The sequence below is a fragment of the Staurois parvus genome, unplaced genomic scaffold (genome assembly GCF_062004578.1).
Source record: "Staurois parvus isolate SC_StPar_1 unplaced genomic scaffold, SC_StPar_1.0 ptg001275l, whole genome shotgun sequence".
NCBI lineage: Eukaryota > Metazoa > Chordata > Amphibia > Anura > Ranidae > Staurois > Staurois parvus.
Genome location: NW_028319071.1, coordinates 362,521 through 376,869, shown reverse-complemented (window position 1 = coordinate 376,869; position 14,349 = coordinate 362,521). Strand labels below are relative to the sequence as shown.

Sequence of the window (14,349 nt, the reverse complement as noted above, 5' to 3'; positions counted from 1 at the left end):
TTTGTTTTTTAAATTAATTAAAAGACGTTGATCTCTTAAGAAAAAAAAAGAAGAACACCCTCCCAACTGCACTTAGCTGCTTCAAATACAATCTCTTATGTCCATGCCAGCTGGTATAAATGGGCCAGGCACATGAAAACTTTACTAGGCAGCCTGGGTGGCTGTGAAGAATCATAATGCTTAAAACTCCTTGTAGTCATTGGTCAGCATAGCCAAGTGACTGCACTGACCAATGGGAACTGCTTCTTTCTTCTGGAATGCCATCTGGGGAGAAACAAGAGATCCTCATCAAACAAATGGGTTAAATCAAAACTCACCATTTATATTGGCACAGTCCTTGCGAAGAAATTCCAAAGCATGTGGGTGATCATGCTCCACTGACTGAGATACATCAATTATATAGGCCTGGCCATTATGATAGCTTTTATAGTGGGGGGGGGGGGTAGAAGAAAAATCAGTTAGTTTATCCAAATACACCTCTATAAAATCCCATAATATATCTAAAAGATGTATGAAATTATAAAACTCCGTCTGGCTAAGTTCCTGCTAGAGCTACACAAAGAGTATTTCCTACAGAAAAGCCATGAGCATTGCATGATTAACTTAACTTTTTTACCATTCATTGCAAAAAAAAACAAAACAAAAAAAAAATGAAATGTCAACAGCACTCTAGCATAGTGATTACTTTACTGTTTAACTGCTACATACATTAACCTTATTAGAAGGCTAGTAATGGCACATACAACCAGCCTGGATACATGAAGACCACTATAGAAAAGACTACACCCACAGCAGATAATAGAACTAAAACCTAATAAGCCACATTCTTTCTCAAAGTGCTTTCCTGCTGAACATATCCGAGTCATCTCTTAGGACAGCCACAATTTGTACATGCCCAAGGGAATGTATGCATGTACCTTATTTTCTGGGCATACTCAAAGCCTTCTCTTTAGATTCAGTTTACACTGGTGAAATTAATAGTCAAGCTTTCAATTCAGTGGCAACAATGTTGGTTCTCAGTTCTAGGGGCACATTAGTGATTAGGTGAGCAGAGTCTGCTGAGTTTGAAGCACACAAGTATAAAAGTACTTCCTTGGCACTGTGAACTAATCCAAGTATTTTCTCATGTAAGAATAATTCACAGCCAAAATGACCCTAAAAGTAATATAAAAGCTTTATTCAGATTTATTATCGTATTAGGCTTTATTAAAGTTCTCTTTTTATTTTTGTATGGATCTTGCTTTAAGACTGGTTTATTTTGACATTTCAAGTCCTGCTTTAATAACCAATTAGAAAAAAAAAAAATAAAAAAAAAAAAACACTTTGTCTATGACGTGATTTAAGTTACTTGGCATTACCTATTGCTTTTTACAAAATACATTAGCCAATAAATTGTATTTAATTTTAGCACCAGTCACACTTGCTTGGCAATCAGACCTGGATCTAGTTCCACAGAGATCATGCTTATCCCACTGTAGATAATATAACTTCTATTAGGTGTAGTTTCGATACAGTTTATGCCTCAGTAATGAACATATTTCTTCCACTAAATAACAATTGGAATATGGCCATGTGCAATACTTACAGCATGTTAAATTCACTGAGATCTGCATGCACAAGTCTGGCATCTTGGTACATCCTTCGCATATACTGGATGATGTCTAAGTAAAGCTCTCGGGCTTTGGAATCTGATAACTGGGCATTCTTCAACAAAGGAGCTGGCCTTAAAATGTAGGAAAAAAAAGATTACTGAGAACAGAGAGAACACACACACACACAACCTAACTTGTGTGTCTGAAACCGTAATAAGAGCTGTCTGAGCTCCCCCTAATAACTGAACTGCCATTTAGAATAAAAGGACTGAATCAGATGTGTTGCTACAAGGCAGCACGTATTCCAGGCACTTTGTTAAAAACACAGCTTTAAAAGCACAGACTGGTAATGACAGAAGCAGTTCACTAACTGCTACCTGCTCATTAAATTTAGAGACCCAATCCTCTTAACGTTCACTCTGAAAAAGGAATTTTAAAAGTTACTCACATCTCATTTTTCCCAATAAACCCCATCAAGAGGACATGACTCTTTAGTAAAATTGGCTCCGGACAAGGAATTCCTGCAGTGTTTAACCTTAAACAATTAAAACAGAAAATTAACGTGGTTTGTATTGTCATTTCATCTTAACTGTTGAGTGAAATAAGTGTTAATAGTCAAGAAAAGATTTTTAGTTATAGTGGTATTTCACAGTAGGAATGTTACATCCATGCAGACTGTACTGATAGGACTAAACAGGACAATTCAATGCACTTTTTATAAAGCAACCGATTGCTTTTCACTGCCCATCACTGTTGTCTTCACTTTCCCATGCCATGCATTGTTAAAAAAACACAAAAAAGAAAAAAAACCAAAAACCAACCCTTTCAGTAGCTGTCTCTTAAATGCCCACAGTTCAGATTAATTTACCTTATTAAATTTCTCATTTCTTTTTCTGCCCAGGTCTTCACCATTTTTCGAGGGTTCCCTTTGCAATATCCATGTCGAAATCTTAAGGAAAAAAAAACAATTTTCAAGCATAGAAAAAAGGAAAAAAGTAACAAATAAGCAAATTGACTGACCCTATCCAAACTTGCTTGTCATTTGCACAACTTCTCCTTAACTGGTTAATATACACTGATCAGCCATAATATTCTGACCACTTACATGTAAAGTGAACATCAATTATCCTGTTACAATGGCACCCGTAAGTGGGTGGGATATGATGGGTATCAAGTGAACATGTTTTTCCCTAAAGTTGATGTTGACATACCAAAAATGGCCAAGAAAGGAAAACCAGTAAACTGGCGACAGGGTCATGGCCAGCCAAGGCTCATTTATGCACTTAGGGGGCAAAGGTTGTCCCATGTAGTCTGATCCAATAGAAGAACTATCATAACTCAAATTGCTGAACAAAAACCAGAGTTAGATTTACCAATAACTCTTTCCAGGAGTCTTCCAGGACAGCCCACGAGACGTAGAGCTCCTCCCACGGGACAGGAAACACGTTACCCTCCACAGATTAAAAGGTGGCCCTCCAGGCTCCAGCCTCAGTAACCACAATAACCGAAGGACAGACCTGAAAAATATATTATAAGAATAGCATAATGCAAAGGGTGGGAATCTGGCTGTCCTGGAAGACTCCCGGAAATAGAGTTACCAGTAAGTCTAACTCTGGTTTTCCCCAAAGTCACCTTCCAGAACAGCCCACGAGATAAGCAAGAACTTCCTAGTTTAGGGTGGGACTACTGCCTGGAGGACTTTACTCCCAAAAGCTTGCTCTTGACTACTCATGAGATCCAAACGGTAGTGCCTGACAAAAGTTAAGAAACTTGACCAGGTTGTGGTCTTACACATCTGATCCGGCGAGGCACCAGCTCTCTCTGCCCAAGACGTAGACAGGGCCCTAGTTGAATGTGCATTAATGAAAAGGTACTGACTGGCCCTTAACCTGATAGAGTAAAATGGCCTGCTTGATCCATCTGACAATAGTTGGCTTAGAAATCCTCTACGTTTGCCAGAAAAAAAGGACAATAGAGCATCGGATTTTGTGAATTGCGCAAATAGTGGAAGAGACATCTCCTAACGTCAAGTAAACTGAACTTCCCCTTTTCATTTGAGGGGGAGGTACAAAAGGAGGGCAGAACAATATCCTGCGACCTAATGTATGAAAAGATATGGCTACTTTAAGCAAAAAAATAAAAATAAAAAAACGGGATTCATCTTGAGAACTAGCCGGTCATCAAAAATCAAAAGGAATGGTTCTTTGATCGATAGAGATTGTAGTTCACTAATCCTACGTGCCGTGGTATGGCCACAAAAAATACTGTCGTCCAAGTAACTAGTTTAACGGATGCCTGCTCCAAAAGGTTCAAAACGGACTAGATGTCAATACTTGTAAAACTAGCAAGAGGTTCCAGGAAGGACAAGACTTCAACGGCAACGGTTGCATTCTCGCCACGGATTTAAAGAAGCGTACAATTATATAGGATCTTCCAGGAGAAAAACTCAGAAAAACTCCTAAAGCTGCTGCTTGCACCTTAATGGTGCTGAGGGATAACCCCTTGTCTATACCCTCTTGGAAAAAATCCAGTATCGTTTGAATAGAGGGTTCAGAACGCTTTTTTTCCACTATCCAAGAATTACATTTCTTCCAGACTTTGGAATAGATAGCTCTCGTAATCAGTTTTCAGCAGTTAACTAATATTTGTACCACTTTATCTAAAAAACTGTCTTGCTTTAACAACTGCTCCTCAGATACCATACTGAAAGGTTTAAAGGTGTCCAATACTGGACAATTCACAGGTACCTGGGATAAGAGGTCTTTTCTCTTTGGAAGATATACAGACGGACTCACTGCCAAAGATTTCAGAAGAGCAAACCAAGGACGTTTCGGCCAATATGGAGCTATCAAAGCGAGATCTAATTTCTCCATTTGAAATTTCCGCAAGTGCCAGAATCATGCTGATTGGTGGGAAGACATAAGCTAGACTGTAGTGCCATGGATTCACCAGAGCACCTATGGCTACTGTCGTGTCCCCTGGATTCATGGTAAAAAAAAAAAAAAACTCTGAACTTTCGCATTTGCTTGAGAAGCAAAAAGGTCCACCTATGGTTAGCCCCAAACACTTGTGAACCAACAGAAAACCTCCTCGGCAAGAGCCCATTCCTCCTGGCAAACTTCCTGATGGCTGAGGAAAACAGCGAACCCATGCTGAAAGCCCTTTAGATGTACTGATGGAGATTAAGGTTTTGTGTAATTTTGAGATCCCTCCGCAACTTTTGTTCGGAAGGGGCAGCTAATAGGAAGTTGTCTAAATAAGGCACTACCAGAATGCATTTCAGCCTCAGGAGGAGCCAGAGCTTCTCCCAGGACTTTGGTGAAAATCCTCGGAGCAGAGGATAGACTGGAAGGGAGTGCCTTGCACTGAATATGCTGAACCTTGTCCCCCTAGTTGACAGCCATTCTCAAGTACTTCTGAAAGGAGGCATGCATGAGTATGTGAAGATAAGCAACCTTCAGATCAAGGGACACCATAAAATACCCCTGACGTAGGATAAAACTGAGCGAGAATATCAATTCCATACGAAAGTGCTTGTATTTTTCGATCTGTTGAGGGGTCGTAAATTCAGAATCAGACGGAACTTGCCTGAGAGATTTTTTACCACAAAACGTGAAAATAAAAACCCCTTTCTCCCTCTGGAACAGAAACCAAGACTCTCTGGATCCACCATCTCTCCTATTTGCAGGCATAGTGCCCTCACCTTTTCTTGATCCCGGGGCAGATTTGTCACCAAAAATCTTGGAGGGACAATGAGTAGAACTCCAACCTGTAACCCTGCACTATCAGGCGAAGGATGAAAGGATTGGAGGTGACAGATTCCCAGCTTGGGAGGAAGGCCCCAATCTTCCCCCCACCGGGAGAAAGGAGTCATTGGGTTATGAGGGAGGGTTGAGAAGGATTAAACAGGATTCCTCCCTTGCCCCTATTCTTGTGGCCAGACCAATGTTTCTTTGGTCTAGCCTCTTTACTTTGGCCTGCCTGCGGTCTATCCTGCGAACAACAACAAAAAAAAAAAAAAACTTTCTGAAACCCGGTGTCTTTTTCTTTTCCGGGAAAGCCTTTCTTATCTGCCATACACTCGAATGCTTCTTGCAATCTAGGGCCAAAGAGATTGTTCCCTGAAAAAGGCAACGCGCATAAACGAGCCTTGGGGGTTGAATCCCCGACCAGGTCTTCAGCCAAAGAGACCTCCTAGCCAAATTCACCAGGGCCAAAGATCTAGTGGCCATTCTTACTGCCTCTGTGGAAGAATTGGCAAAAAAAACCCATTGCCCTGAAAAGCATAGAGAAAGAAGTTAAAATCTCCTCCCTAGACATACCTCCCACTAAGTGGGATTTCAGTTGGGATAGCAAAAAATCCAAATTCCTGGCTACACAGGTAGAGGCAAGGGCTGGCTTGAAACTATTCACCGTAGACTCCCAGGCCCTTGTAAGAAAGACACCCCCCTTTTTATCCATAGGGTCCCTAAGGACTCCCATGTCCTTGAATGCCAGGTTGGATTTCTTTGAAATCGTCGACAAAAGGTGCATCCAATCTAGGATTTATTCCAAGGGTGTTCATCGCCCTCCTCAAAAGGGAAACCTCCTTTTGAGACAATTGGAAAAGAAAGGCTTACGCACTGGCTCCTTCTATTCCAACTCAATAGCCTCAGAGATTTATGAACAGGAAAAACCCTGCGCTTTTTGCTCTGTAGACCCCCATACATTAAGTCAGGTCTAGAGAGCTGGACCTTGTCTTCTTTTATTTCCAAAGCCTCGTAAATGGCCTTCAACAACTCATCCACTTTTTCTAAGGAAAGTTTGTACCTAGAAACCCTAGCCACGGACCCCACCCCCTCCTCTCCTACCTCTGAAGAATTCCCCTTTTCATCGTTCCCCGACGAGCCTGAAGACAGTATCCCTGTAACCCTTTCTGATACTTCCGGTCTGACCTCTATGGGTGAGGGGGTCTTGGCTATGAAAAAGCCTGGCTCACCCAGAGCTGAATGTAGTTACAAGTTCCTTTTTGACCGATTACAACAATTTTACACAAGCTGAAGTAGAGTCTTCTTTAACCAGACTATTAGGGCAGCATAAGGGCTTGTTACAAGCAGATCCCAGTTTAGTCGCACAAACAGCACATTTCTTCTTCTTGGAGCCAGGGTCTGGAACTTTGTCCTGAGTTTTAGTCTGTAAACAATGACAGAAAAAGAGAGACCCTCAGGCTCCAACCCTCCTGCTATAAAAACACACCCTGTGTTCTAGAGAAAAGAAAAAAGTGCCCTGTCAGCAAACAGCCAACACCCCAGGAGCTGCACCTGATAAAGCAAAACCACACAGGTATACAATCAGGAGCCCTTCCCGCCGTAAATACCTCTGAGGAGCTGATGCCTGTATTCCCAGAGTCGACCATCAGAGCAGGAGCCACAGAAGGATCCATGGGTTCCAATCTTTCAAGAGCAGCCTCTGCTGCCGCTGAAGACAGCTTCACTTCACAGTCCCCCTTGTGCCTGTAAATGGGGAACGGAACTGATGTTCCTCCGACACCCGGCGATGATGTCACTTGCCTCCCAAAAGTGTTGTTGCGTCACTTCCGCGACCAGTGTGGAGTGTAGAAGCTCCCCCCCACCGAGGAGGACGTCGAGGTCGGCCCACAGAGCCCTACTGCGCTAGCAATTGCGACCCCATTCCACCTCCAGCAAGGGAAAACATGGCAAAGGCATATCCAACGGCCCTCCCAGACCCTGGAAAGGCCTGGACTGTACAGCTTTCTTCCCCCATTATCATCACATGAAGGGGATTGCTGCCAAGCCAGAAGACAAGGATTCCCAGGGCAAGTCACCTCCCAACAGAGCTTCTAGTCAACCCCGGCGAGAACTTTTCCATTGGTTCCAGGAAACATGTTACCCCCGTCCAGATGGATGCACTATGGGGAAGAAGTCAAGCTGGTAGAGACAGTGATCTGCTACTGATGGCTTGGTTCCAGACACCACAGCATACCTGCAGAGGTCAAGTGGAGTCCACACCTCGACAGTACAGAGCTGTTTTTGCAGCAAAAAGGGACCTACTCAATATTAGATGGGTAGTCATAATGTTATGGCTGATCGGTGTACACTGTTCAGCCATACCATTATGAGCAACCAATATAATCCAACCGGGACCTGGACACCACTAGACCTCTGAAGGTATATTGTGGTATCTGGCACCAATCTGTCAGTAGCAGGTCCTTGAAGTCCTGTAAGTTGCAAGGTGGGGGCCTCCATGGATCGGACTTGTTTTTAAACGTGCTTTGCAAATGCTGGATTCGATTGAGATTTGAATAATTTGGAGGCCAAGTCAGCCCCCCAAACTTGTTGAGTTATTATGGAATTCATCAGACTAGGCCACCTTCTTCCATTGTTCCGTGGTCCCGATGCGATGCTCACATGCCCATTGTAGGTGCTTTTGGCTGTGGACACGGGTCAGCATGGGCACCTTTATCAATCTGCAGTTATTCCCACATGCAACAAACTGCAATGCACTGTGTGTTCTGACATTTGAAATTCCGCTATTTGAGCTATGATAGCTTTTCTATTGGATCAGACTACACAGGTTAGCCATTGCTCCCCACGTGCATGAATGAGCCTTGGCTGCCATGGACCCTGTTGCCACTTCACAGGCATTCCTTCCTTGGACCACATTTGGCAAGTCTTGACTGCTGCAGACCAGGAACATCTCACAACAGCTGCTGTTTGGGAGTGACTGACCCAGTCTTCTAGCCATTACAGTCTGGCCCTCGTCAAAGTTGCTAAGATCCTTACGCTTGCCCATTTTATCTGCTTTCAACATATCAACTTAAGGGACAACATGTTCATTTCCTGCCTAATATATCCCACCCACCTTCAGATGTCATTGTCACAAGATAATCAATATTATTCACTTTACCTATCAGTGGTCATAATGTTATGGCTGATCGGTGCATTTGTACATTTGCTTAGTACCCAGCATGTATAGGAATGTGTAGAAATTCGATATATGATGCACACTACCATCGGTCAGCACTATGCAATCCTCCTTGGTTTTAGGTCTAGTCTTGGCAAAAAAGTCATGAAATTGAGCCGGGGCTACCTATTTGTTCTGATTAGTCTGGGGTGTCTGCACAGATAGCAGGTGGTTTACAAACATCTCTTTATTTCCTTATCCAATTCGCTGATAATCAACTCAGTTCCTTGAGCACATTTAGGTGAGAATGATTTGCCCACAATAATTTTCTTCTCTCTTGGCAGTCTATTTCCATCAGGGATAAAGTGATCATTTTGAAGGCACAATGACTTATGGTGCTCCCACGTCACACTGTTGTTACTTTAGAATGCTTGTCAAGGTCAAGTTTATTTCACGGGACTGTGTCAATTGGCTTGTGTGGGTGGGCAAATGCAGTTTGATTTTGACATCAAGCTGAGACATTTCTTAGATTTTGAATTAATTAAAAAGCCCTCAGATGACCTCCTTCTGACCTGCATGCATTTCATCACCTTCAAGCTGCGCTTGTATACCCATAGACTCACAGAGGGACCAAAGTCCCAAGTCCAACGACCGAGTCAACACAGACTCCTAGATACCGATACCTTGTGCTATTGCTGGTAAATTTCAACCCGTGACAAGATTACTAGCGTTACATGAACATATAATGAAACTGCATTGAATAAAAATGGGTGTGAGTCCTGAAGGTACTTTAAACAGCATTGGAGATGAAGTCAGCATGTCAAAAAAACACACTTTAAGTTAAAGAAAATCATATTAAGAAAATAAATACAATATAATGTGATATAATTGTTACACCTTAAAGAGAAGCTACCACCAATCATCACGTGCATAACAGAGTGTTACAGTCATACTCAGGAAAGCAGGTCTCAATTTTAAGTTATTACAGACAAGCTCAGCTCAGCACAGTGTGAAGCAGCTTAGCAAGCCAGCTTGCAAAGGTGCATACTATGTCTGAAGTCGGCTCCTGCCCAGGCAACATACCCCACCAAAACCCTAGGGGTGAGAAGGAAGGGGGTGCTTTCTAGGAAATGCCAGAAGATCTGTGCTTGGGGAAATTATTAGCAATGGTGGCTCGCTAATAATGCCTTTGATGGCAGCAATTGACTGCGTTTTTGTAGGTTCTATATGAACATATAAATGACAGTAGCAGATAGCGGTGCAAGATAAAACATCTTAGGCTGCAAAGGGCCATCCCTAGCAGATGTGGCACCCAAGGCCACGGCCTAAGCGACCTAGCCTTAAGCCTAGTACACGTGATAAAAAAAATTGTACAAAAATACCGCTTTCAAAGCGATCGTACGATAATCTGTTAGTACACAGCTTTTGTCTGAAATTGATCAAATGGACAAGCAGAAACATTTCTCTTGTATACCAGATCATATAAGTTTTGTTTAATCAGCATAGTTTTCGTCGAAAATGCAATACAACTACATTACATCACTTCCGAATCTTTATTCTGTCGTACAAGAATTTTCATAACTTTAGTAACCTCTTCAACTTCTGATGAGACTAGCATGCAAACCAAAAAAAAAAAAAAAAAAAAACGTACGATCATTTGTCCAATATTCTCATCATGTGTACGGGGCTTTAAATCTGTCTCTACTTAGGCAGCATATTATGATCCATAATGCAGTAAAACAGTAACATCCTGACAAGATAATCACATGCATTTTCATACCTGAATTCCCCACTCACATATTTATCACGGTCTTTAAACATTAAGATGGAGGTTTTGTAAATCTTTATTGCTCTGCTTTGTCCATCTGCAGTACTTGCATGGTAGACATTAGCCTAAAGAGAAAGAATGCCCACATTCAATAAAAACGTGAAAGAAGAGCTCCGATACAGAAAAACTGACAGGAGTATTCTTGAATACAACTACAATTAAAGCAAAATGATAACTGCAATATCCATAGATTTTTTTACATTTTAGAATATAAATCAAAGTAATCAGTATTTTGAAATGACTATTTTTTTTCCTAAATCTAGTTATTCTAGCCAGTTCAGGCTGACATTTTGTGTTGGTTAACTTCAGGAAAGGAAGATGCCAATAGTTTGGGAATATCTACCTTTCACACTGGGAACCATTCAGCACAACATTTTGACAACATATAATTATTAGCATTTTAACCCTATAGAACAGTGATGGCGAACCTATGGCACGCGTGCCAGAGCTGGCACGCAGAGCCATCTCAGTGGGCACGCCAGGAAGAAGAGGAAGAACGCACTCTCCTGCGCACCCCCGGGGACGCGCACCGGGCGATCTCCGTGATCGCTGTGTCCTACGGACACAGCTGATCACGTGACGTGGTATAAGGCCAATCACAGCGGCCTTTTACCATGTGATCAGCCGTGTCCAATGACACGCTGATCACCGGGAAATGCAAATGCCGGTTCTCGGCTGCACTTTCCTCACGCTGTCAGATCGTGAGGAAAGTACTGCCGAAAACCGGCAGTTGTCAGAGCAGGGAACGGCACCGATCATCAGGGTCACTGATCATCAGTGCCCTGATGATCGGTGCCCAGCAGTGCCACACACAAGTTCCACCCACCTGTGCCCAGCAGTGCGCCCACCTGTGCCCAGCAGTGCGCCCACCTGTGCCCAGCAGTGCGCCCACCTGTGCCCAGCAGTGCGCCCACCTATGCCCACCTGTGCCCAGTAGTGCCACCCACCTGTGCCCAGTAGTGCCACCCACCTGTGCCCAGTAGTGCCACCCACCTGTGCCAACCCACCTGTGCCCACCACTGCCACCCACCTGTGCCCACTAGTGCCGCCCATCAGTGCAGCCCAGCAGTGCTGCCAGTCAGTGCCCAGCGGTTGTGCCAGTCAGTGCCCAGCGGTTGTGCCAGTCAGTGCCCAGCGGTGCCACCAGTCAGTGCCCAGCAGTGATGTCAGTCAGTGCCACCTATCAGTGCTGTCTATCAGTACCCATTATCAGTGTCGCCTATCAGTGCCACCAATCCGTGCCGCATATCAGTGCCACCTATCTGTGACATCTCATTAGTGCTGCCCATTAGTGCCACCCATCAATGATGCCCAGCAGTGCCGCCGGTCAGTGCCGTCTGTCAGTGCCTCCAGTTCGTGCTATCAGTCAGTGCCGCTTATCAGTGCCCATCATTTCCTGCATATCAGTGCATCATCAGTGCCTCCTCATCAATGCTCACCAGTGCCGCCTCATCAGTGCTACCTATCTGTGCCACCTCATCAATGCCCATCAGTGCTGCCTATCAGTGCAGCCTCACCAACGCACATCAAAGAAGAAATATTACCTGTTTGCAAAATTTTAGAATAGAAGCAAAGGAAACCTTTTATGTTTTTAATTTTTTGCTCTTTTTTCATTTATAGTGCAAAAAATAAAAACACCCAGTGGTGATTAAATACCACCAAAAAAAGCTCTATTTGTGTGAAAAAATGATAAAAATTGCATATGGTTACAGTGTTGCATGACAGCACACTTGTCATTGTTAAGTGCAACAGCACTGAAAGCTGAAAATTGTCCTGGGCAGGAAGGGGGTAGAAATGCCCGGTAGGCAAGTGATTGATTCCAGTATTGGCACTTTGAAATAAAAAAGTTGGTTTTGTGTTGCAGTTTGGGCACTCAGGCTCAAAAAGGTTCGCCATCACTGCTATAGAATCTCAGCAAATGTTTATTCACCAAACCAATTTCCAAACCCTATAATGATTTTATTGCCTGTAAAATTCACATAAATGTACACACAATTCCACAAAAGAAATTGAGCCAAGACTTCATAAAGCACTTATTGTATACTTACTTCTTTACCCGTGCTGATGCAGCCATTTATTTCAGATATTACCCCTCTTGTAAGCATCTTAAAGAGAATCATCCGTGTCCTTGGGTCTAGCACCTAGCAGATAGGATTAACATGTCACTAAGAGCAATGATCAGCTGTTTCTTTTTAACAAATTTGCATATTCCATAAAATATGCCCTTAAAGGCCACGTTTAATCTGCCTAACTTTTCCTTTCACTGGTTTCTCAAACCCCCTTTACCAGGATGAAAATTACATTTTTAAATAAAACATTTCTGTATTTATTAAATACTTATTTTAGACCGTGTGATGTTATCACTGCGTCTCTGAATTATGTGTTCTGCATTGCATAGAGATGAACAAACAGTGAAAGGGGGGCCCCCCCCAAGGACAGTCAGGTTTGTGAGGCTAGATGTTGGACATCCTCCAGGAGGAAATGAGACAGGCTCTATTTGTTACAGCTTTTAATGCACATTGTAAGAAATTCACTGTTCATAATGAAATCAAAGCAAGCACTTTTAGCACAGCAGAGGAGTCTGCACAACTGTGCAAAAAACTTAAACCAGCCATAACTGTATAAAATTCAGCCAGTTCAGCAGGGATCAGCCAAATTTCAAACAGTGTATGGACAGGCTGGTTGCGTAGGAGTCGATCTACTGATCAACCTCTGTACAAGCACCCTGTTGGGTTCTTCTCGATGTGCCAGCAGCACTGATCAGTGTATTCTGATAGCAGGGAAGTCTCTCCAATGTCAGAATACAATAACGCAGCAGAGAGGATTCTATTATCCACATTGAGTGTGTGGAATGGGGAAACCGGGTACTTTTTTTCCCTTTAATCTATTGGTTTCACGAAATAAAAATAAAATTACTAACGTATGGGCTGCAGCTCAGCTTTAACTCTTAATACTCCTCTTATATCCTAACATTAGCCACTTGGCTCACAGTACATCTGCAGCGGTGTGATCCCGTAACCGTTGTGTCAACGGTTCACAGCGCTCAGTACCTGGCCAGGGTATCATGTGGTCGCTATGGATGGTCAAAGCAATCAAAATTATTATTTATTACAGGTACATATATAGTGCCGTCAATTTACGCAGCGCTTTACACATATATTGTGCACCCACATTAGTCCGTAACCCTCAAGGAGCGTACAATCTAAGGTCCCTAACTTACATTCATACATATCCATACTAGGGCCAATTTAGATAGGATCCAATTAACCTACAGCATGTCTTTGGAGTGTGGAAGGAAACCGTCGCAGGCACAGTGAGAACATGCAACAGGCAGGTGGTGCCATGGTTGGGATTCGAACCAACGACCCTAACCATTTAGACACTGTGCTGCCCAATGACAATGTAAACAGTCATGGTACCTGACACCCTATGCTATGTGATTAGCTGTAGCCAAATTACAGCATATCAACAGAAAGTAAGCTGCCATGAATGGAAAGCCATTAATGAAAATTAACTCTTGCTGATAACTGTGATCATCACTGACGAAACAAAAAATTAAAAATCCCTGATCACCCCCTCCTCCAAGAGTAGTACAATGTCAGTATAGGAATACTGAACTATTCTGATGACAGTATGTAAAAGACAACAAAAAACAAACTGTGAAAAAAAAATAAAAAAACATTTTATTTAAAATTTCTTCATTTTCAAAAAAATTGTGACAAAAAATTACAACTTCAAAAAACTTGCCATGCCTCAGACTGTCTACTTTCCAAAAAGGGGTAATTTAGGGGGTATTTGTACTTGACTGTCCTGATATTGTGTTCACAGACTAAATAATAAACTATATGATTTTTATTTTTACCAAATAAATGTAATAAAAAAAAAGTTTGGCCTAAATTTATGAACAATTTGTGAAGAAAGATAATTTTAAAACAGGAACGACGAAAAACTTAAATTTTTAAAAAAATGTCAGTATTTTTTTGTTTATATAGAAAAAAAAAATAAATAAAAACACAGTGGTGATAG

General features: G+C 42.4%; 1 protein-coding gene across 1 annotated transcript in view; it reads right to left on the bottom strand.

Annotated features, from left to right (window-relative positions):
• The window catches only part of RIOK1 (RIO kinase 1), a 72,127-nt gene that overhangs the window by 41,035 nt on the left and 16,743 nt on the right, over window positions 1–14,349 (bottom strand). The window contains exons 6-11 of the mRNA XM_089660796.1: window positions 12,372–12,464; window positions 10,276–10,388; window positions 2,461–2,541; window positions 2,041–2,127; window positions 1,586–1,723; window positions 318–421 (exon numbers count right to left, since the gene is read on the bottom strand). Coding sequence (XP_089516922.1) covers window positions 318–421; window positions 1,586–1,723; window positions 2,041–2,127; window positions 2,461–2,541; window positions 10,276–10,388; window positions 12,372–12,464 — 616 coding nt within the window. The remainder of the gene's footprint in view (window positions 1–317; window positions 422–1,585; window positions 1,724–2,040; window positions 2,128–2,460; window positions 2,542–10,275; window positions 10,389–12,371; window positions 12,465–14,349) is intronic.